The 21,841-nt window shown below is 57.7% G+C and overlaps 1 protein-coding gene across 1 annotated transcript in view; it reads left to right on the top strand.

The window, feature by feature from the left end:
• Window positions 1-21,841, top strand: part of Iqca1 (IQ motif containing with AAA domain 1) — a 101,557-nt gene that overhangs the window by 72,204 nt on the left and 7,512 nt on the right. Inside the window, 4 exon segments of the mRNA XM_048344139.1 lie at window positions 1,920-2,027; window positions 4,052-4,251; window positions 14,109-14,195; window positions 18,228-18,405. Coding sequence (XP_048200096.1) covers window positions 1,920-2,027; window positions 4,052-4,251; window positions 14,109-14,195; window positions 18,228-18,405 — 573 coding nt within the window.

The raw sequence follows: 21,841 nt of genomic DNA on the forward strand, positions 1-21,841 counted from the left end.
GCTGGGTTTCTGTGTATCCTTTGTGCCAGAGTTTCCTCGGTCTGTGCCGGTGGCCGATCCGCCCTGCCCGATCCACCCTGCCCCCGCGCACATCACGCCAAGCGGGTCAAAGCACAGAAGCGGAGACGGGAAGCGTGAGGCCGCGTGCGCTGGGGCGGGGTGAGAAGCTGCCCCGGCCTCTCTGCTGCTGGCTTCGGCTGGTCGCCGGCCTCGGGCGTCCCAGAGACGAGGCTCCACCTCCACCCCCACGTGCCGTGTCTTCCTCTGTGTCCAGAGATCCCTGTCGTGTAAGAACGCGGGTCCTTACGTGGGATTTGGGGCCCGCGGTGACAGTCTCACGTAAACGAGCAGGTCCGAGTGCAGCCGCGGGCCGTGCCCACGGGGAGAAGGCCTTGGGCACGGCCGACCACAGGAGGCACAGGAGGAATCCAGAACTTTCTCAGCTCCAAGTGAGTGGGTGAGGTGGCTCCCACACGGAGCCGCTCGAACCGCAGTGAGCGTGCGTTCAGCGTGCGCCCCGCGACCTGGCACGCGGCCAGGCTCCTCGGCTCCTTCGTGCTTCTCAGAACCAACACCCACTAATCCAACTGAATCTAATTTGTTCAACTAAAATCGGTTGCGTGCTAGAAAATAGGGCTTGTCCGGATCCATTAACATGGAGGAAAATAGAGGTCGCTTTCACCTCCCCTCTAGTGCCCTGTTTACTGGCAATCACCGCTGGGTTTAATGGTTGCTGCAGGACCTCTTTCTATCCTAGTGGAGGCTAAATGAGCCACTCTGGTATTTATTACCTGCTCATTAAAAAGCGAAGGTATCTGAAGCCATAATAGAAGCCTTCGTTATCACTCATTTCCCCAAACCACGCCATTGTCCTTGCCAAGGACAACGGCTTTGGAAGTCCCCGCCACAACAAGACAGCACGCGCGCGCTGAATCTCAACTCTCGCTTCCCGAGCGGTTGAAGATGGCTATAAGCTTTTGACATTTTCCGTATCTCATGTACACACGAGTGTACACAGTGTAGGCTTCATCCACAGATCGCCTCGGAGCTCCATACAATCAATGCTTGCTGCGGGAAGAAAGCATCAGGGAAAAAAAATGTCAAGACACCGTGATTCCCTTCGTATTCCCTCCGTGACTACTTCTACCCCAGATTCAGATACAAATCAAGGGAATCATAAGAGCGCGTAAAGGTCCAGCCTCGTGACAAATGGAGACAGCCAAACTAATTTTCTTGGTGACCTTATCTAAATTAGTTAGAAAATAACACTTCAGATTTATGGCTAGTTACAATTAAGCCCTTTGATATCTTCTAATTAAACCTATGGAGATTTATTTCTGTATTATTCCTCTGGTAACCCTTTAAAAATGATAAAAATGTAAATGAATATAATCCTCAAAAGGAGATGTTTCTGTTTATTATAAATTAGACTCAGGGCCTTCTCAGATGACGGCATTTGAGACTCAGTTTTATTCTGCTCCCATACAAATTCCACATGCACCCTCAATAATTTATCTGGGAAGTGTGCGTGACCTGTGGCGGGGGGAGGGGGTGGGGGGGAAGGTGGGTGCGCGCTCCCACAGACGTAGAGAGAATAGAATATAAAGCAGAGCTCACAATAGCTGTACGTCTCTCACTTTAAAACATTTATCTCATTTCGCATAACCCAATGCTCAGTTTTTTTTTTAGGACATTAAGTTAACGAATAGCCAACATAACTCCCAGTTTACCCAACTAGAGGGCAGTACTCTTGCTGCCCGGTGGCTTTCCTTCCGCTCTTCCTCTGAGGAGAGGTCTGTTCTTCGTCACAGCCTTCCACGATCTGATTGTAACTGCTTGGAGACGTTCCGGTTGTATTCTGTGCTGGTTTCGCACGCTCCCGGTCTCCCCCGCCTCACCCGGGTTTCATTCTCCCCTAGGTGAGTACAGCTACCTGGGGACCACCCTCCGCCAGGTAGCCATAGAGCCCATGCCTTCCCTCCTGGACGTCAGACAGCTCGTCACGCTGTACGGAATCCTGCCGTTGGGTAAGCGCTGGCCTGTGTTTTCTGGAAGCAGGGGAGGCGCCGCCCACTGGCTTTGATAGTACTTCCTCCCCCTGCTGCCCTCGCCCCTGGCCTCCGGAGTCCATCCTCCACTGGTCTTGCCTCCCTCCCTCCCCAGCCCTCTCTCCCAGCCCCTGGCCGCAGCCATTTCCAAACACCTTTCGGGGACCTCAACAACTGGTAGCCCCGTCCGTCCCCGCTCCCTGCTGCCTGTCCTCTGACGCCCCAACCATCAAAATTACTCACCGTTCCCCCCAAAGCAGGCCGACTTCTCACTTCAAGTCTAGGTGTGGCCCCTGGCTCCTTCACTCCCGTTCTCTCCAGGCTGGCTCTGGACTCTGCTTCTCAGGCCTCCGTGTGAGCACCTTGTGCTGAGCCCCCTCCTTGGGGCTGTGTCCTCCGTCTAGCCAGAAACTCTTGGCCAACCAAAGGCCGAGCAGACCTGGCGAATGTAATCCAGATGACCCGGGAGCAGAGTCTGGGAAGATCGTAGTTTGAGACCATCCTAGGCAAAGAGTTAGCGAGACCCCCCATGTCAGCCAGTAAAGCTGAGTGTGGGGGTTCATGCCTGTCATCCCCACCACACGAGGAGCATAAACAGAAGGACCACAGTGCAGGTCAGCCTGGGCCAAAAGCGAGTCCCTAGTTGAAAAGTAACTATAGTCAAGTGTGCCTGGAGGTGGGGGAGACTCTGAGTTCAACACTCAGTGCCACTAAAGAAAGAAAAGAGAGCCAATCAAATCCTGAGACTTCGCACGCTTGAACCCCCGTGCCACACGTACACACCCAGAGCCCTCAGCCAGGGCCCTGCACGGAGCAGCCTTCACGCTGGATGCGGAATGGGCCGGGAGCGAATGGCGTCTTCCCCCTCCCCCTGGTCCCATCGTCGCCTTGAAGCATCCACGCTAACCCCGAGAAAGCAGCCCTGCTGAAGGTCACTCCAAGGAGAGCTTGCCCAGACCAGCTTTCTAGGTGTGTGGACAGTGCAAACAATGACGTTTTCATCTGTCACATCGTGTCCTGACTCTCTTCAGTTTCGCCAGAGAGGAGGAAAAGGAAAACACAAAAATGGTGACATTAACAGCTGATTGAAAGGAGCCCAGTTGTTGGCCGAAAGTAAACTAACCTGGTAATAGTGATTCTGACAAACACCCTCCCCAAGGACTTCAGGAAAACGGCCTTGTAATCATCAATGACTGTGAGATATGTAATAGCTTGGGGCCTGATTTGAGCTCTGCCCTCTCTCTGCCATAGAGAAGGCCCAGCCCCCAGGGCTGGATGGCGTGGGGGGAGACCCTGGGGCACAGCTCTCTGACTGACCCCAACCAAAGCTGCTTCCTTGCAAAAAGTGTCAGAGTCTCTGCTGCTCCTGTCCACAAAGCGGGGCAGGAGAAAAGCCCAGGCTTTCTGCCCTGCAGGTCGTGCTTTTCCTCTTAAGACTTGCTAAGTTCAAGGAGAGAGGCTTCTGGAAAAACAACATCTTCTTGGCCAGCCTATTGTCCTTGTCTCCATACTCCTTTCAGAGTACTCAGTGCCATCAACAAACAAGGAAAACACCAAACGCCAGAGTTTCTGGGTGCTGGTGACACAGGCCTGTAATCCTCACTACCCAAGAGGCTGAGATCTCGTGAGGATCAAGGTGTGAAGCCAGCCCAGACAGAAAGTCCGTGAAATTCCTGGTTCCAGTTAGCCACCAAACATCCAGATGTAGCACTGTGGCTCAAATGTTAGAACTCTAGCCCTGGGCAAAAGAAGTTAAGGGACTGCACCCAAGCCCTGAGTTCAAGTCTTCCTACAGTCTCTCTCTCTCTCTCTCTCTCTCTCTCTCTCACACACACACACACACACACACACACACACACACACACACACACACACACGCCACAGGCACCGTGAGCCCGTAGGGCAGAGGTGGCCTGGAGCCTCTCAATACAGTCGCAGCCTGGGGTTCCTTAGCGTAAGAGCCAACGGCTTTCTTGGCAGGACTCAGCCTCTGCCTTTTCCAGGGTCGGCGGCTGTGCACGAGAAAGCCCCGCTGGTGAAATCACTGCTGTTGGCTGGGCCGTCTGGAGTAGGGAAGAAAATGCTGGTCCACGCCATCTGCACGGAAACAGGAGCCAACCTGTTCAACCTGTCGGCAGCGAACATCGCCGGGAAGTACCCGGGCAAGAACGGCCTCCAGGTCATGCTGCACGTCGTCTTCAAGGTACGCCTCCTGTGTCCTGCTTTCCCATTCCCCTCCCTGCGTCGAGTCACCTGGGGCTCACGCCTGCAGTCCCAGCTACTCAGGAGGCCAAGGTCTGAGGATCAAGGTTCAAAGCCAGCCTGGGCAGGAAAATCTGAGAGACGCTTGTCTCCATTTATCCACTGAAAAGCTGGAGGTGTAGTTGTGGCTCAAGTGGTAGAGAGCTAGCCTTGAGGGCAAAGGCTCAGGAATGGCACCCAGGCCCTGAGTCTCATGTAAGTCCCTCCATTATCCCATTAGCCACTCCTCTCCTTTGATTTCTTAGTGGTGTTTCTGTGGATTACCGTACTCACTCTTCACTAAGTACAGTTCATGTAGAATCAATATTGCACCACCGTATACAAACTCAGGGACCTTACATCAACGTGATTCACGTATCATCCAGTTCTTTATGTTTTTGTTATCACACTTTTTACATCCAGATCCGCCAGTGCCATAATGGACTACAAAAAAACAACAACAACTCTTCCTTTTTTTTTTTTTTTTTGCACTAGGGATTTGCCCTTTTAAAAAATTAAGAGAGGAAGAAATGGCCTGTTCTGTCTGAGCACTGACTGCATCGGCCCTGCCCTTCCCTTCTGTCCAGCTGGGGTCACGGCCCCTCAAGCAAAGAAGTTATCTTGGCATTTCCTTTAGTACAGGGGTACCACAGCCAATTTTCTGACCTTTCACTCATTTACCTTAAGATGTGCTTACATTGACTCTAATTTTTAAAGGATATTTTTGCTGGGTATAGAATTCCATGTAGCCGTTTTTTTTCCTACAATTTGAAGACATCGTTCCATTGCCCTCTGAACTTGTGGTTTTGGATGCGTTTCAAAGTATTTGAACTACTTATGTCCTGTGTGAGACATGTCATTATCCTCTGAGTGATTATAAGTTTATCCCTTTATTAGTTTTCATTAATTTGACTTCCCTCCTCATCTCTCTTTCTAATGCTCCTACCCATATGCATCTTACTCTTGGTTATTATTCCACAAGTACTCTTTGTACTTCCTTCATTAAGTAGTTTCCGCTGGACGTGATGCTGTGGCTCAGAGTAGTAAAGCACTAAGCCTTGAGTGAAAAAGCTCAGGGATAATGCCCAGTCCCTGAGTGTGAGCCCCATAACAGGCTAAATAAGTAAATAAGTAGTCTCCTCTAATCTTTGTTCAAATTTACCTATCCTTTCTTTTATCCCTTTCCAATTTTAACTACATCTGGGGGAAGGACGGGTGTTTATCTCTTACATTTTGCTTTCTGATTCTAGAATTTGCTTGTTGTTGCGTTTTGTGTTGCTCTGCTCAAGTCTCTGTTTCTTCACTATGGCCGTCTTTTCCTTTTTGTTTGAACTTGATAGTTGCCTCTTAGTCCATATCCGCTATTCCAACACTGGATAATCATGGAATCCCTATTGTTGGGCTTTTTGTCTTAACCATGTATCACATTCTTCTTTCTCATTCTTTGCTGTGTATTAGACAAGGAGAGGGAGAGGTACTGCAGGGAGCTTTGGAGAAAGCAGGCAGTTAAATTGCTGGCTGATCCACTTGTCCTGTGAGGCGGCCTTTACCCCAGGGCTGCAGGAAAGAGAGCGATTTGCCCCGCCCCTCTAGCCTGGCAGTACTGAGGTGTTTGCCCCGCCCCTCTAGCCTGGCAATACTGAGGCGTATGCCCCTCTAGCCTGGCAGTACTGAGGTGTGTATCCCACTCCTCTAGCTTGGCAGCACTGAGGTGCGTGCTCCGTTCTTTCAGTTGTCGGGCACTGCTCTTCCCTGCACTTCTCAGGATCCTTCCTCTGCCTGCCCACTACAGAGGTCAGTGGATGATTTGAGGGTGAACTGGAATTTGAAGCCAGTCAGCCTGACTTGAGGCCCTCAACTAAGCACCAAGGTTTTGGAGGAAAAGTAAACGAAGCTCACCTACAGTTGTTCATGAAAAACATCAACTTTTGTTGATATTTAACATTTTTAAGTAACAGAGTATGAAAACATTAGCAAGCATCTAAACACCTCAGATACTTTTTATCTATATAATAGAATTATCTATTATATATACTATGTGATTATATACTATGTGATTATATAATTATATAGATAATAGATATTATACTATAACCTAAAGAGCTAGAAAGAGGATGCACAAGTGAGATACACACACACACACACACATCATCATCACGTCATAATAATGAATGATTGCACAAGTGAGATAGAGACAGATGTCACTATGCTCACTCTACTGATAAGAACAGCAAGGCACCAAGCGCTTAAGAAACTTTCCGGGCTGTGATGCTGCTCTAGATCCCCGCAGCCCAGCTGCAGAGCCCCCAGGTTCATGTCCCAGCCTCCGCCTGAAGCAGAGCTGCTCTGAGTACCCCTTCCCTCACTCCCGCCCTGGTGGGGTGGCTCCTGGCGTGAGGCTAGGACAGAGCCAATGGTCTGACCATCTCCTCCTTGCTCCAGGAGATGACTTGCTCCTGCTGCCTTTGTCTTGAAATCATCTAAGTTGCCGCTGCACTTATTAAAATCACCCTGAACCGGCTGGCATGCAGTAGGCAACAAAATGGTGGACGTGGTGCTAGTGAAATGTGGAACGCACTCGCCCCTCTAGGCTGCTCCGTGTCGGAGCCTGTAATACGCTCATCTCGTTACACTTCACCTTTGTTGTGTATGCAGCTGATTAATAGAAGACCCAGAGGCCTCTGCAGTGGGAGTCATTCAGTTAAAAGCTGCGTGCGGTGAGGCCCTGGTGAGCATGACAGAGCCACTCTCGGCATTGCAGAGAGGCCTTTGCTCTTCATTGATAAAGTGGGATGTCGTATGGCTAAGACCAGTGCAGGGAACCCAGTGGGTGGCAGTGTTGTGCAAATCAAAGTGTGCAGGTCGTGGCTCGCGCGTGCAGCAGAGCCGGGTCTGTGGAATTTGCTAGAGAAGGTAAAGTGACAGCCGGGCCTGATGCCTGGTCATTCTTCTTATAAAGAGTTCGTTCTGACTAGTCCGGGGGTAGGGAGGGAGAATGCACCTACCAGAGGCCCTTTGGGATTTCACCCCCGAGTGGGGGCATTCCTCTCTCCCGCAGTGCCCTAAAAGCACCCTGGGAAAATGAGTCACTAGTTCGGTTTTGTTTCATAATGGTAAATTCGAGCTCGTATTGTGATGGCTGCTTGTGGAAGACGCCTGTGTTTTATACATAATAACTTGAATAGCAAGCCAAGGGGCAGAAGGTCTTTAAGGAATGTGTTCGGTGTGTGCACGGAAACAACCTGTACCTTTGTCCTTCCAAGTTTTCTACATGGCTGAAGCTATATGTAGAGAAGAAAAGATACCTTAGAAACACTAGAAAAGTGTTTATCAGACCACTTAGGAGATGTTTAGCATTCGGTGGACATCTAGCGTTTTGTGGACACATTAAGTTACACAGCGGGGCTGTAACTCACCCGGCATCAGCACCCCCCGCCCCGGGCGTTCCTCACAGTAAACTGGGGAGCTGGAAGGCTTTTGTGGGCTCCCCAGAAATAAGGCATGTGTTCGTGACCCTGGGGCAGAGGAGGCTCCTTCGTCGGGGCTCCTGGACCGACGTGCTCCGTGTTGGCTGAGAACGTTCCCGTGCTCCATCAGGGGAATTCTCCCTCCTCCTCCGGAAGCCCCTCCCGGCGTCCCCCAGGCCTCCCTGCAGACTCCGAGGCTTAGGGTCTAAGCGACCACGAGCAGCAGAGCCCAGCGCGGAGGCCGGACCGAGAGCGAGCTCACCGCCTCCCACCCGGGCCCGGGGAGGAGGTCTCCCTCTTCCGAGCGGACCTGGGCCCTTCCCTGTCCTCGCCTCGGTGACCTCACCACCAGGGTCCAGCACTGGAGAGCGGGCCGAGGGGAGCCAGGCCGACGTCGCTGCTCAGCCAGGCTCCGGGGCCACACTCACGGCAGCCCCCGGGCAAGAGGGACCCACGGGCTCCTGGGGCAGCACCCACTGGGCTCCTCGTGGGGTTCGCAGGCTGATCTTCCTCAGCGCCCCAAGGGACCAGGCCCAGCTGGGCCACCACGCACGGCTGGCGTGGGGGGAAGGGAGGGAGACCCGGGCAGTGCCGGCCTGTCCTCGCTGCCGCTAACAACCCATACGCCTGCAGATGGCTTAGGACGAAACCCTGAGCCATGCAGCGGTCATGATACTCAAGCGCGCCCCTGATTTCCACGGTGACATTGAACAGTGTTCGCGCCAAACCCACGGCCGGCTAAACCGGAGGAGGAGGAGAGGAGAGACGGAGACGGGGACATCTCGGTGGCTGGGTTGCGGGTGGTCTCCCACGAGAGGGCCGTGGTCGAGGGCCGTGGTCTCTCCCACCGTCTGACAAAGTCAGATTGAGAGTGTGAGAGTCGGTGGGAAGGCCCCCAAGCCCTCTTCCTCATCCTGGACCTTAGCGTTCAGAGCGGGTGAAGGCTCCTGGCCAGACAACGCAGGGCGTCTGCCATTTCTCAGTGCCCCAGGGTAGAGCTGCTGCGACAGAAGGCCACACTCCCTCAGACCTACCGGGGTGCAGGGGCCCCGCGGCAGCCTTCACCCACTCACCAGTCCTGGGAGCACTGGGGGGAAATGATGAGAAGGCTGTGGGGGGGGGAGCCCAGGAGGCAGAGGGGACCCCGCGGAGGAGCCCTGCAGGAGATGCTCACATCTGAGACCCGTTACCTGAAAAGAAAGAAAGTAGGAAAGAGAAGATTGGGGAGCGGGGGGGAAGGCCCCAGAGTGGGGGGAAGGCCCCTTGGGTAAGGGGCCACGAAGCCAGCTGTGGTGGGAAGGAGTCTCCAAGAAAGAGAGAGCAGGAGGGGTGAGCTTCTGCATGGAGGCACTGGCACGGAGTGAGAGGCCCCCCCCCCGGGCCGGCGGCCGGGGACTGGGGTGCTGGCGAGGCCCCGTCCACAGCACGGTCCCTGTCACAGCGACTTAGCCTTTTCCATGAGGCCCTGTGCCCCTAGCTCTCTCTGCTCCTCTCCTCTGCCTCAGTTTACCTTCCTGTGCAGCCAGCAAGGGTCCTGGCTCTAGGACACTTCTGTTATCGCTTAGGGTTTTCAGATTAATTGATCAAGCTGACCTCCGGCAACAGCTTGAAATCGTGTCTATGATCAGACGCAAAAAAAAACAAAAACCCACAGATTCCAAGGGATGTACAATATTTTTCAAGAGCAGGGAGTGTGAAATGAAACACACTCGCAGAGTCAGTGTCCAAATAAACTCGTGAGCAACCCGAAAAATACTGTGCGCCCCTCCCCCCCAGCCCCAGGGGGGTCCTCATCTCCAGCCTCCGGCCCCAGACGGGCAGGTATGCTTCAACCCGTGTGACGATCCAGCGGACGGTCGGACGGACGGACGGACGATCCTCAAGCCACTGGGGGAACCCCAGATCATGACAGCAACTCGTGTGCTGAACACGAAGCGGGTTCCGACTGCTCTGCCGCTGTGCCCTGAGAGCTAATGGCAGCGGGGCTCATTGGACAGTGTCCCTTGGGGGACACAAGAGAGCCGATCCCCAAAGGACGCCCTTAAATGGTCTGTGTGTGCGTCCCGGGGTGTGAGATGGCTTACCTGGGCGGAAATCGGCCTCACCCCCTAACTGACAAGAGCGCCCGGCGCCCATGGTGATTTGGTGGGTCTGAAGAGCCCTCTGCTGGCCGTGCCGCGTCACCTTCTGGACTGTTCCGTTAGGATTGCATTATATCCGGTCGTCCGTGACCTCTAACTGTCGGTGGGCATTCTGGATAAAGCCTCTTCATAGCAAAATGAAAATTATGAGCACAGGAGGTCCCGCTGCCATCACTGCGCTGTGGACGGGGCCTTGGGTGCCGGGCGTCAGGTGGAGGGAGGAGAGCCGCCCTCGGGGCCCGCCGGGGCGCCTGGAACCTTCCACGCCGCAACACTGCTTTTGCACTAACAACAAGCAAAGCCCTTCTCCCCGGCCCCGACGCCTGCCCGACGCGTCCCACCCTGTCCCCAGCCCTCCTTCCCTTTCCTCCCTCCTTCCCTCCTTCCGGGCACCTCCTCAGGGGCTGCCCCTCCCTCCCATTCCACCCAGCTCCCCGCCCAGAGCCCGGAACGGCCCGCAGCTCCTGCTCCGCGCTCGCCGTCTCAGCACTGTCCGGGACAGCCGCTGTCCCTTCCCCCCTCGGCTTGTCACCTGCCACTGTCCATCCAACCCCGCCAGGCCGCCAGTGGTCTGTTATCAACCCCCTCCTGGCTGGTACTGCCCACCGCCTCTACCACATTCCCCCCCATACCCCCATACTGCCCACCGCCTCTACCACATCGCCCCCATGCCCCCATACTACCCACCACCTCGACTGCCCTACTGTCCCCACCTACATCCTTGCCCGGCTTCCCTTCCAGGGTGTTCTCTCTCGCCTCTCCCCTGGGCCTGGCAGTCCTCCCTACCCAACCACCCTCCCTGGGGCTCCCCGTTACCTGAGCTGACCCGGTCACTCCCTCCCTCACGCGGCCCCCTCTCTGGCTTCGCCGTCCTCTGGCCCTCCAGGCCCCGGTCAGCAGCCCCGCCCTCCCCCCACCGGAAGCGCCCCTCCCGTCCCATCCCTCCCGCCCGTCCCCGGCCTGCGGCCTCCTCCTCCTCCTCCTCCTCCTCGGCACCCAGGGCCCGCCGATCCGCAGAACCTCGATTCCCTTTCCACGCCAGCGGGGCGGAGGCCCGCACCACGCCTTCCCGGGGCGCAGGGAAACCTCACCACGGGGCTACAGCCCCTCTGCCCCGCGCCCCCCGAGCCGGCACCCGGCCTCCTGCCCCGAGCGCGGCAGGCGTTTCCCCCTCCGCGTCTGACTTCCTGGAGACCTCTCACCTTGAGCCTTCGCCGCAGCCCCCATCTGCCCCCCCCCCCCCGCGTGTCCCTGCCACCCTCGGCCCCGCGTGTCACGTCCTCCTTCGCGGCTGCCCCCCCCCCAGCCTGTGCTGGGCCGGAGGACGGGACACAGAGGTCCTCGCCCCAGAAGACGGCGCGGGGGGGCGGGGATGGGTCTTCAGGTCTCCCCGCTGGGATGAAAGGTGGCGGGGAGGACGGGGCCCAGGGCGCGGACGCTTTGCAAGGGGCGTCTCGTTGCCACGACAACGCCGGGCCCCCCCCGGGCTTGGGGGTCAGGCAGAATCTGGTCTCAGACCCTAATGCTCTTCCGGGGCTTTGTGCCGCGTCTCAGTGGCCTCTTCCGTGTGTTGGGGGGGGAGGCATGGCGGGGGTGTGGCTCGGCGGGTGTCCCGTGGCCCTCGAGGCCGGAAGCCGAGCCCCGGAGCCGCGCGCGCTCAGCTCCGCTCACTGCGGCGAGAGGGACGCGTCCTGTGAGAAGGCTGCGAGAGACGGCGTCGGCGAGCGCACCTGCAGTCCCGGCCCTCGGAAGGGTAGAGGGGAAGGCCTCAGCTCCCCACACGGAAGCCCACTGTGACACAGGTGACCCCGCGGCTTCCCTGTCGGGCGATGGTGGTGGACAGAGCCGCCATCTCCCGCCCTCCCGGGCCTGGCTGCGGGGTCGCCACGCCGGCAGAGCGCTCGGGCCCTCGGCGGGATCGCCGTGGCTCCGCGCCGGGACCTGCACTCCCCACTGCACCCCCAGACTTGCTTGGAGACTCGCGGGACGTTTAAGCCGGGGCGTCGCCTCCTGAGTTGCGTGGACACATCAGAGTGCCGGTTTGAGTAAATGAGAGATCGCGGGTGACGGAGAGAGGCGTTGGCGGCCATCACTGTGGCCTGCAGCGCGTTCGTTACCCACCTGACCTCGGGCGGCCCAGCGCTCGGCGCCCGCCAGACACCGCACCCAGGAGACCATGTGACGCGGCACCCAGTCGGCGGGGACAGCGCCGGGAGACGCTTTCATCCATGACCGCCACGGTCCGCCTGAATTGACCTTGACCGTCGCCCTTCTCCCTGGGGATCGGAATCCAGGGAAGGGACGATCCCCAGCCTGGACGTCGGACAAAGAAACCGTTGTCGTGGGACGCGGGTGCCAGTGATGGACTCCGCGGGACCGGGACAGAGAAGAGCCCTGGCAGGCGCCATCCGCCCCGCCCAGCAGGAGCCCGGGTGAGCCGCGGGGGGGGGGGGGGGGGCTGCGGGCCCTCCGCCCCCTCTCCCTGGCCTCTCCCTGCTCCGAGGCATCGCTCCGCCTGCCCCGGTGCTCTCGAGAGGAGCAGGCAGAACCGTGAGCGTGGCCTGGGCTCTGAGGCCACGTGGCCGTCCCTTCCCGTCCTCACGCCTCGGTGTCCCCCGTGGCAAGCAGGACGTGAACTGTGCCGTGGATCCCTGCGGTTGTGGAGAGGGGGGCCAGCGAGCACAGACGTGTGCAACGCCGGACGCATGCCCGGTCTCAAGCTATCACCCCGTTCTGCCTGGGGGACGGGGATCAAAACTGGGGACTCCGAATTCTGAAACTCTGTGTCCTTGACACGCCCCCACGGTGCCTGGCGACCGCTGCTTTCTTGTTGAAAGTCTTGTGTTGGGGACCGCACACACAGCCAGGAGCTGGACTGTACAAGGACCAAGTTCAGTCAGTATCTACTTGAGCTTCTCGTGTGTCTGTGTGTGTGTCTGTATGCAAGTGGTATATGTGTTCGTGCGTAGCATGTGTCTGTGTGTACACGTGGGTGTGTAGGTGGGTGTATGGCTGTCTGCATCATGTACTGTGGTTTAAACTCAAGGCCTCATGCTTCCTAGGCTGGTGCTCTACCACTTGAGCCACACCCCAGCCCTGATTTTCATCAGCCTGCTTTAGACCTCCCGTGGTTCCGTGGTCACGGGGCACGCCACCTTGCCCAGCCTCCCTCTGTGGAGATGGCGTCTCGTGGACTTTTGAGATTGTCCGGCCTCACAGTGATCCTCCCAGACAATCGGAGGCCCCTGGGCCCAGCCACGAGTTGAGCACTTGTCCGCCTGGGCTGGCCTCAAACCCCCATCCTCCAACTCTCGGCCTCCCGAGTACCTAGGGTTTGAGGTGGGAGTCGGCAGCACCTGCTCCGCTTCCGCCTCCGAATGCGCATAATCCGCTCTCCAGCCCCGACGTGCCCGTAAATAACGCCGGGGACACAGACAGGGCTGCCATCTTGTCTCCCTGGATCTTTGCCTCGGTCGCAGAAGGACTGCCTCGGTGTAAAACCGTGCCCGCGGCCTTAATGATGCTTTAAGAAATGTATAAATAGGGACACATAACAACACGCTCGCTGTGGCTGAAACCGCTTTCATCTGCCCCAATTTCACACAAAGCACAAACTGTTGCAACAATACCTGAACTCGGCCGACACGGGGGTCTTTGAAGAGATTGTGAGGTGTGTGGCAATTATCGAGGGGCCACGCTCAGTCTTGTCCCCACTCGGCCACAAAGCCCGGCTCACCGTGGAGGGGCTCAGAGCCTCCGTCCCGGGGAGCCTCGGCCACAAAGGCCCCGCCGAGGAGAGATGGATAAATAGCATGGCAGGGGCCCGTGCTAAAACCAGTTTCCTCCTGATACGCGAACCTGAATAAGCCTGGGAATGGCGAGTAAACTCTGATTCAAACTGTGGCCCAGTTCCCGGCACTCTCGGCAGAAAACAGCTGTTGAGTTCAAACCAAACTGCGCTTGGCTCACCGTCCTGGGGTCCGGAAGTGAGAAGGCCCTCGGGTGGAGGGGCCGGGACCTCGTGCCGCCCCGGGGCGGGGTCGGAGCTGCAAGGCTCTGCTCTGCTTGCAGCCACTTGTGTGGGACCAGCCCCAAAGCCCTACGGTCCCTGGGGCCGGGGCGGGGCGGGGGGGGGGAGCCGGGTGGCCCAGAGAGCAATGTCCACCCCATGTCCACCCAGGGGGGGCTTCATTCTCTCCTCTCCTCTGCAGGTGGCCCAGCAGCTCCAGCCCTCGGTAGTGTGGATCCAAGACACAGAGAAAACCTTCTACAAGAAAGTTCCGAACGCAGAGAAGATGGTGAGGATTTCCCCATCATTTCATTTCGCCTTCTGGCCCTTGCTCTCCTCCACAGGAATGTGTGTGTGTGTGGGGGGGGGTTACCAGGAACTCCCTTGACCGTGTAAGGAAATCTGCCTCTTCAAGAAAGACAAACTTGAAGTGTGTGGGGGGGGGGGGGTTCCACATATTCTGCAGTAAGCTTTCTCCGGCCTCAGAGCTTGTCTGTGTTTGAAGGGATCCGGGGGGGGGGGGGGGTTCTGATTTGATGAGGTATCATTGAGAAGAAAATGATCCAAAATGGAGAGAAGGGAGGAGGGAGAATTTTCAACCCAAACGCCGAGGAAAGGAACGATTTGAAGACCTCTGCTCGGTTGGTTACAGGGGTTATTATTAGGATTTCCTATTGTTCCTAATAATAAATAGCAAAAGGCCTGAAATCGATGAACAAAAGATCGCGGACAGCATTGCTGAGTGGCTTGCACTCGGGGCCTCCGGGGGGACTCGGGAGGGGGGGGGGACTGGGGGCCAATTGCTTCCTTCCTCCTTTTCTCTCCTTTCAATGGCTCCCCTCCCCCGCACTTCCCACCCGCAAATCACCGGCAAATTTCCCACAAGTTAAAAAAAAAAAAGAATTCAGATACACATGATTGTTATTCCACATCAATTTGCACCAAAGCAAATAGTGGTTAACTGTGAATTTCTGATTAAATTCCTAAGGATTTTAATCACTTTTGAACCTTATGTATTATACATCACTTTTAGAAGGTTAGAGATGATTTGGATAAAGAATGAAAGCTCAATTTTTTTTTTCCCCCCTCTTCTCCAAATGAGCTTTGATTGCCCTGTCATTTCAGGAACTCTTTAGAAGTTTATTATTTAATCCGGGAGGCCAATGGCGAGCGCCCCCTGCTGGACACTGAGGGAGAAAGTCCTCACCGGCGCGTCCTCACCAGACGCAGAAATGACTGCTCCTCAAGTCCTGGGGCAGGGGCCGCTCAGCGGGGTGGGTGACGGGAAGACACTGGCATGGCACCTGGGGAGACGGGGCTCCCCAAGGCAGGCTTGCTCTGCCTTCCAGCTTGGCTGACTGCGGGTCCTTGAGCAGGTAACTCACCTCCCCATGCTTCCATTGCTTTAACTACCGCGTCCAACGGTGCCCGTCGGAGCAGCCTGCTCGTCCACGAGGCCTGCCCCCCACCCTCCTCGGCCAACAAGCCTCCCCTGAGAGGGGCCCGTGGGGACCTTTCGGAGACACAGGTGCATGGCGCTGTAACACACACACACACACACACACACACACAATCCTGCCTACTCCATGTCACTCCAGAGCTCTAGAGAAGCCTGGATGCTTCTGGATCTCCAGACAAGTCCAACCCTGAGGGCCCCGCCCCGGCCACTCCTGCAAACACAGCCCTGTGCCGGCTGGCGGAGGCCCGGGCCGCGCCCCTCCTCCCCCGGGGCGCCAGCCTCCCCCCCAGGCTCCCCCAGACTGCCGCCCGTCCGTGGCTGCGTCCGCGGCGCGGGCGGTGCGGGAGACCCGGCAGCCGCTCCCGCGTTTCCTGCGGTCACCCCTGGTCACTTCCAGCCGCCGCGTCCCCCGAGTGCCCGGCCGGGACTCGCCGGCTTCGCGAGGGCTGCGGAGCTGGCCGCGGCACAGCGGTGGCAATGGCGGCACGGGTGTGACCGCTCGCTTGGACGCGCCCGCCGCAGCGCAGCCGCACGCAGGGGCTTGCGGGGACGCCCGGGCGGGGGGGGGGGGCGGCGGCGGGTCCCGCAGTGCACGGCCGGGAACGGCAGCAGACAAGCGCGTGGCGTCCATCGCCGCCCCGATGTCACTCTGGATGCCACGCGGGAGCCACCGTCGTCATGCAAATGGGCTGATGAATTCCAGGGGCCGCTGCCACTCCAGGCTATGCGAGCAGCCGCGGGGCCTCCCGCCCGAGGAGTTGTGGCACCGTCACCATAGCAACCGGGCTGCAGAAGAGACGCTCCCACCAGGCAGAGGGGCCCCCGCCCCCGGGAAGCGAGCGCCCCACCTCCCCAGAGCCCTCGGATGGGCCTGCTCCCGTGAGACGCCGGGGAGCAGACTCCATTAACCCCTAAAGTTCATATGGAAATTCCAAAGAGTCTTCAAAGGAACACGGCTTCGGAGGACAGTCTCCACCATTTCCACCCGTTTTCTTCCCAGCCAACAGCGGTGCGGCGATGGTAGCAGCGCCGGCCTGACACGGGAGACACGCGCCCATGAGGCGGAATGGAGTCCTGCCCTTTTGCAGACAACTGGCTGTCAGGAAAGGTGCCAGGCCCATAAAAAGCAGAAGTTATCTTTTCAGGCAATAGTGCAGGACACCTAGATAGGCATCTGGGAAAGAAGGAACAAGAACCCTACCTCACACCACACAGAAAAATCCAGCTCCCAGGGCATCTGCCTTTACAAGCTACCAGAGGAAAAGGTAGCCATCGATCTGTAGATCTTTGTGACCTTGAGTTAGGCCATGATCTGCTCAGCGTGACACCAAAACCACCAGCCACAAAAGACAGTGTCCGCCTCATCCAAGTGAAGGGTGTTTTGTGTTTTTTTTTTTTACTGCAAAAGGGCCGTCAGCAAGATAAAACGCGGCGGTCTGCACGGAAGCCCGGGCGACTGCACCATGATGAGATGGGGCCTGTGCCGACTGGCGGGAAATTCTGAGCAAGCACCCGAGGGTGCAGAATTAGAGGTGCGGCCTTCACTGAAGCCGGTGACTCCTTCCCCGGACGTCCGCTGCCAAAGGAAGACACCAAGACGTTCCCTTCATCAAAGAAGAGACACTCTGGCTGGCTCCTGGCTCACTCCGGAGCAAACGCCTTTGCATAGCCAGGAGGCCCCTGCTGATCTGCCCTCGGATCCACTCCTGCCACGTGCCTTTCTACCGCGCCGTCTTCGCACTCACTGTCTTCTGCTGGAACTTTCCCCGGTCCCATCTCTGCTCAAGTGTCACCTGGGCACTGGAGCTCTGGGGTGGCTTTTGGCGCTGGTGGTGGCAAGGTCAGGAGGTCAGCGGTAAAGCGGGATTCTGCCTCGGGAAGAGTAAATTATTGGGATGGAGAGCGTAAGGAATGAAGACCAGGGGGCTTGAGGTGAATGGGTGACTGGGCACCATGTGGGGACGGGAGACACTGGCCCCGCCTCCCTTCTGATCTTGTCCTTCAAGTCCCTTATTTCTGACTCTCCTCCCTTCCCTAGCCCTCGCCCCCAGGGGGCCAGAGGACACCCCAAGAAGAGCGCATTTCCACATTCCTCTTCCTTGGCACAAAGAACTAGACAAAAGAACATTTAAAATAACAAGAATGTGCAATGCCAACTCGCAGGATGGAACACATATTTACCCGCCAGGCCCGGCTAAGGGGCTTGCGTCTAAACCGTACCAATTCAGTCCTCAAAAGACAACCCACTCTTACCAATGGGCCGGAGGTCTAAATACATAACTTTTTCCAGAGGAGACATCCTCATGGCCGGCAAGCTCAGGAAGATACACCGGATCTCAGCCAGTCGGCCACACGGGAGCACGGATGGCCAGGACTGTGCTCCCGAGCACTCCCAAGTCCATGGCCCCCCGCATTCTCCTTCCCACGTTTCCTCTTTGCCTGTCTGTGCGCGCTTCCTTTAAAGCCGGGGGGGGCTGCCTGTGGCGACACGGCCGGCCGACGGCCCCTGGGGTGCACGGGCCAGCGGGAAGGGCTCCCTTCCCCATGACCGGAGCCACAGAGCCATTTGCAAGCACTTGGGAGAGACAGGCTTCAGGAGCCCCGGGACCTCTGGTCCTCATTGTTCCGCCCCGGCTTTCCTCTGAGCGCTCCCCCGGGCGCGTCCTTCCTTCCCCGGCCCAGCGCCGAGCGCCGGCGCTGGAGGACGGGCCATGCCCGCAGCCGAGGCCTCCCCGGCTAGGAAGTGCGGGCGGCGCGTTCCCTCGCCAGCTGCCTGCTAGGCCCAAGGGCGCGTTGCCTTTCGTTCTCGTTCTTTCTCCTCGACCTGGGCTGATTCTCTCTCTCTCTCTCTCTCCCTCTCAGAACGAACCCAAGCGCCTGAAGAAGCAGCTCCCCAAATTCCTGAAGCTCCTGAAACCCGACGACAGGATCCTCATTGTGGGGACCACACAGCGCCCCTTTGATGCCGAACTTCAGTCTTTTTGCAAGGTTTACCAAAAAATTATTTTGGTTCCCAGGCCAGACTATGCTTCCAGATACGGTGAGTGTCCCGAGACCCTGCCGGAGGTGGGCGGGCGTGGGGAGGGAGGGCGTGGGGAGGGACGGCCTTGGCCTAAATGGCTATTCCTGGGATGGTTGCTCTCGTGAAGGGGAAATCTCGGCTGTGTGGACACGTTTTCTTTACCCGAGGTGAAGGGAACTGGCTAGGGTTATGACACTTGGCTCTGGTAGTGACAGAAGGCCCGTGGGGGCTGACCGCTCCCGTCCTTTCTTGCCAGGCAGGGACTGCACTGCTGGGCCCGGCCTCGGCCCTGCGGAGCTTTGGTTATTTTGCAGATGGGGTCACCCACGTTTTCCTCAAGCTGTTCTCAAACTGATGCCTCCCACACAGCTGGGATCACACAGACGCACACTTCCACAACAGCTTGCACGATGCAACACGAGGTCTTGCTAACTTGTTTGCCCAAGGTGGCTTCAGAGCAAACCTCCCTGTCCCCGCTTCCCACACAGCGGAGGTTACAGCGCCAGTCGCCGTGCCCAGTCCTGGTTTTTCTTTTGACAGATAGATGAGTATCACTCATCTAGTGCCACAAAACAGGGGTGAAGCCACACGAAGAATGGTGCTTGAACAGTGATAGGGTACAGCGATAGAGCACAGCGATAGGGTACAGTGATAGGGCACAGCAATAGAGCACAGTGATAGAGCATAGAGCATAGTGATAGGGAACAGTGATAGAGCATAGGGTACAGTGATAGAGCACAGTGATGGAGCACGGTGATAGGGCACAGCGAGAGAGCACAGCTGTAGAGCACAGCGATAGAGCACAGTGATAGATGACAGGCGGTGCTTGGACAGTGGTAGAATTTGGTGATAGAGCCCCGTTTGCCCTCACCAGGTTGACCTGAGCCCCCCTCTTTTCAGCTCTGAAGTAGGAAGTGTGGGGACCGTGTAAACCTCCCCTCTCGACGAGCTCCGCAGCGCTGTCGTGGCCCTATGTCAGCTCCACACGGGCCCCCTCGAGGACATGCGCGTTGGCACTGTGGGGGAGGTGACGGAGACGAGACGAGAATGGCGGGTGGGGAGTGGCGAGCGGGGGCTGCTGGCGGCCGTTTGCTGCCACTCCCTGCCCGGCGGAGCAGAGGGTCGAGCGCCCGAGCCGAGCTCGTCCCCAGCCGGGGCTGCAGCCTCCCGAGCACGGCACAGGGCGGGGCGTGGGGGTAGCACGCGCTCGTGTCGGGAGTGGTACTGGCCACCGGGGGCCCCGAACACGACCGTGGACCGCCCCGCCCTCGTTCACCACACAGCTTTGCACACCCAGCGGCCGGGCTCCAAGAGGGCACGCCTCCTGAGCACGCAAGAAGCCTCGGGAGACTGAGGCCCACGAGGCTCTGTGGTCTCGCCCCACGGCGTCCCTCCTCTCTGTGGTCGAGGAGAAGGACAGGGCCAGCCACCTTCACCGACAGCCGAGGACACAGGATGTGAGGCCACGACCGTGGCTCCTGCAAGGCCCCTCATGGGCCGCACAGTGGCAGTGGTAGTGCTGAGGGGTAGTGCTGGGGGGGGGCGTGGAGATGGCTGTGGCCACGCTGAGGGGCTTCGTAGAGGTGGTGGGGCAGTGCGAACACTCTGGGGGTGACAGTGCAGAGAGAGGCAGCCACAGCGGGGGCCACACGTCAATGCGGGAGATGGTACGGTCTCCGTGGCAGTAGTGGCTATGATCAGTGGTGTCTCCGTGGCAGTAGTGGCTGTGATCAATGGCGTCTCCGTGGCAGTCGTGGCTATGATCAATGGCGTCTCCATGGCAGTAGTGGTTATGATCAATGGCGTCTCCGTGGCAGTAGTGGCTGTGATCAATGGTGTCTCCGTGGCAGTAGTGGTTATGATCAATGGCGTCTCCGTGGCAGTCGTGGCTATGATCCATGGTGGCAAGGCAAACCACGAGCTCAGTCTCAGATTCTCATGCTCCTTCTCCAACCACAGCGGCACCACCAAAACAAAAGGGATACGTGGCCCTCTGTGCCTTTGAGTTCTGGTCACCGTGACTTGCTTAGAGAACAACCCTCCACCCCACACACTGCGTACTGCCTGCTTGTTACCCCCTCTGCCTGCAATGGGTGCTCCTTCTGTCTTGATAAACCGTGCTCTGGGCTCGGCAAATCCGTGCCCTACAGAAAGCACAGGAGGCTTTGGGCCCCATTGTGTCCCTCCATCCAGGGCCTGGCCACAGGGGAGGGCCACGCAAGCCCACGCTGGGTTCTGTAGTCGGCCACTGGAGGAAGAAGGCTTGGAGCGTGTCGTTGGAGATCTTAGGGACGAGACCTAAAAGAGCCGACACTTGTGCCGCCTGAGTCTCAATGGCCCTGAGGACCACTGCTCCCACCCAGCTCGGAGAGGCCAGTGAGGGCGTTAGTAAGGCAACAAAGCAATGGAGAGGGGCTACGGCAAGATGGCACAGGGATGGGGACAGTGGAGAGGCAGTACAGGGAAGCTGCGGCCCCTGGCAGGGCCATTGCTTCTGCCACTAAGGATGCCCTGGCCCGGCAGGACGTTCCCACTCTCCTTCCCATATGCCATTCATCCTCCCTCCCCCTCCCTCTCCGCTTCCCTCTCCCCCTCCCTCCCCCTCCCCCTCCCTCTCCCCCTCCCCCTCTGTCAGTCTCTCTCTCTCTCCTATCCTTTTTTATCGCACACATTGTAAGTGACTTTAATGAATCGAGGTAAGATGATATTGATTTGAGGAGGCTAGGGCATTACTCTTGACTGTGGGTTGAGTGGTTTCTTTCTGTTCTGTGATGAAATTCTCGGCCCTTTGGAGATGAAGCCGTTGGTGTGGGCTGTTTTGTTCTCTTGATCAATGCTGGGCACTTTAAAGACTCAGTTGTGCTATGGGTTCCTTCCTGGGCCTCTGCCCCGTGTCACATCATCCTGAGAGAGGAAGGAGAAGCAGCCCTTTTCCCGTGGGCAGCTGAGAACCTGGCAGAAATCACCTCCCATCAGCCAAAGGCCCTGTCTGCTAAGCCACGTGCTCCGGACCTATTTTTTTCTCCGGGTGGTGATCTGTCCAGCTGCCGCTCTTGCTGACATCATGAATGCTCCCCAGCTTTCATAGCCACAGTGGCTGGGCATCCATCTTGAAAAAGGACTACTGCTGCCTGGCTGTGATCAGAATGGTCTCTTCCTGCCCGTCATTTAAGGGCTGTCGATCCATGGCTGAGCCATTGCTGGGCCATCCGTCCACCAGCAGCCGAGCTCCGGAGGTGTGGAGCCAGTCACGACCCCACTCATCAAGTGCTGGGTGGGGGAGTGCCGGTGTGAAGACCGGGGGCCCAGCCTGAGGGTGCATAGCCCTCAAGGCTTACCAAACACAAGCCCGTGTCTTCCTCCCTCATAGCCTCCGAATCAAGCTAGCTCTGCAAAGAACCCCCCCCCACCCCCAGTTGATTAATGTCTTGCCTGGTGCCCAGAAGCCTCCTCT

Source organism: Perognathus longimembris, chromosome 4 (assembly GCF_023159225.1).
Source record: "Perognathus longimembris pacificus isolate PPM17 chromosome 4, ASM2315922v1, whole genome shotgun sequence".
NCBI lineage: Eukaryota > Metazoa > Chordata > Mammalia > Rodentia > Heteromyidae > Perognathus > Perognathus longimembris.